At 44.8% G+C, this 491-nt stretch overlaps 1 protein-coding gene across 1 annotated transcript in view; it reads right to left on the bottom strand.

The window, feature by feature from the left end:
- foxp4 (forkhead box P4) overlaps positions 1 to 91 on the bottom strand; it is a 25,285-nt gene extending 25,194 nt beyond the window's left edge. Inside the window, exon 1 of the mRNA XM_080423710.1 lies at positions 7 to 91. Coding sequence (XP_080279836.1) covers positions 7 to 36 — 30 coding nt within the window. The 5' untranslated portion in view covers positions 37 to 91. The remainder of the gene's footprint in view (positions 1 to 6) is intronic.
- Between the last annotated feature and the right edge of the window lie 400 nt (positions 92 to 491).

Genomic DNA, 491 nt, shown 5'->3' on the forward strand with positions numbered 1-491 from the left:
ACCCACCTGTATCTCCAGTTGCTGAACCACCTGCATCTGGACCCTGCATTGAGCCGTGCTACGGTCATCAAGGGCGTGTTCATTGTTCAAATGCCTGGACAATACAGAGAGAGAGAGAGAGAGAGAGAGAGAGAGAGATAGAGAGAGAGAGAGAGAGAGAGAGAGAGAGAGATAGAGACACACACACACAGAGAGACACAGAGAGAAACAGAGAGAGAGACATACAGAGACAGACAGAGACAGACAGGGAGAGAGAGAGAGGGAGAGGATTAGCCATTATTCGCTCTCATCCAAGGCTATTAACCAGTAGAAGCAAACAAATGTGTTTTCACCCCCCTCCCCCTCCTCCTCCTCGAAAAAAAAAGAAAAGAAGTAATAAACTTAATAAAGATATTAAATAAACTACAGAAGGGGATTTTCAGATAGAGGCCTGGTTCGTTTGTAAGCAAAGTTCAAGACCGTTTATGGAAAAGGGGGGGAAATGTGATTAA

This window comes from Gymnoscopelus braueri, assembly GCF_963280865.1.
Source record: "Gymnoscopelus braueri genome assembly, chromosome: 3".
NCBI lineage: Eukaryota > Metazoa > Chordata > Actinopteri > Myctophiformes > Myctophidae > Gymnoscopelus > Gymnoscopelus braueri.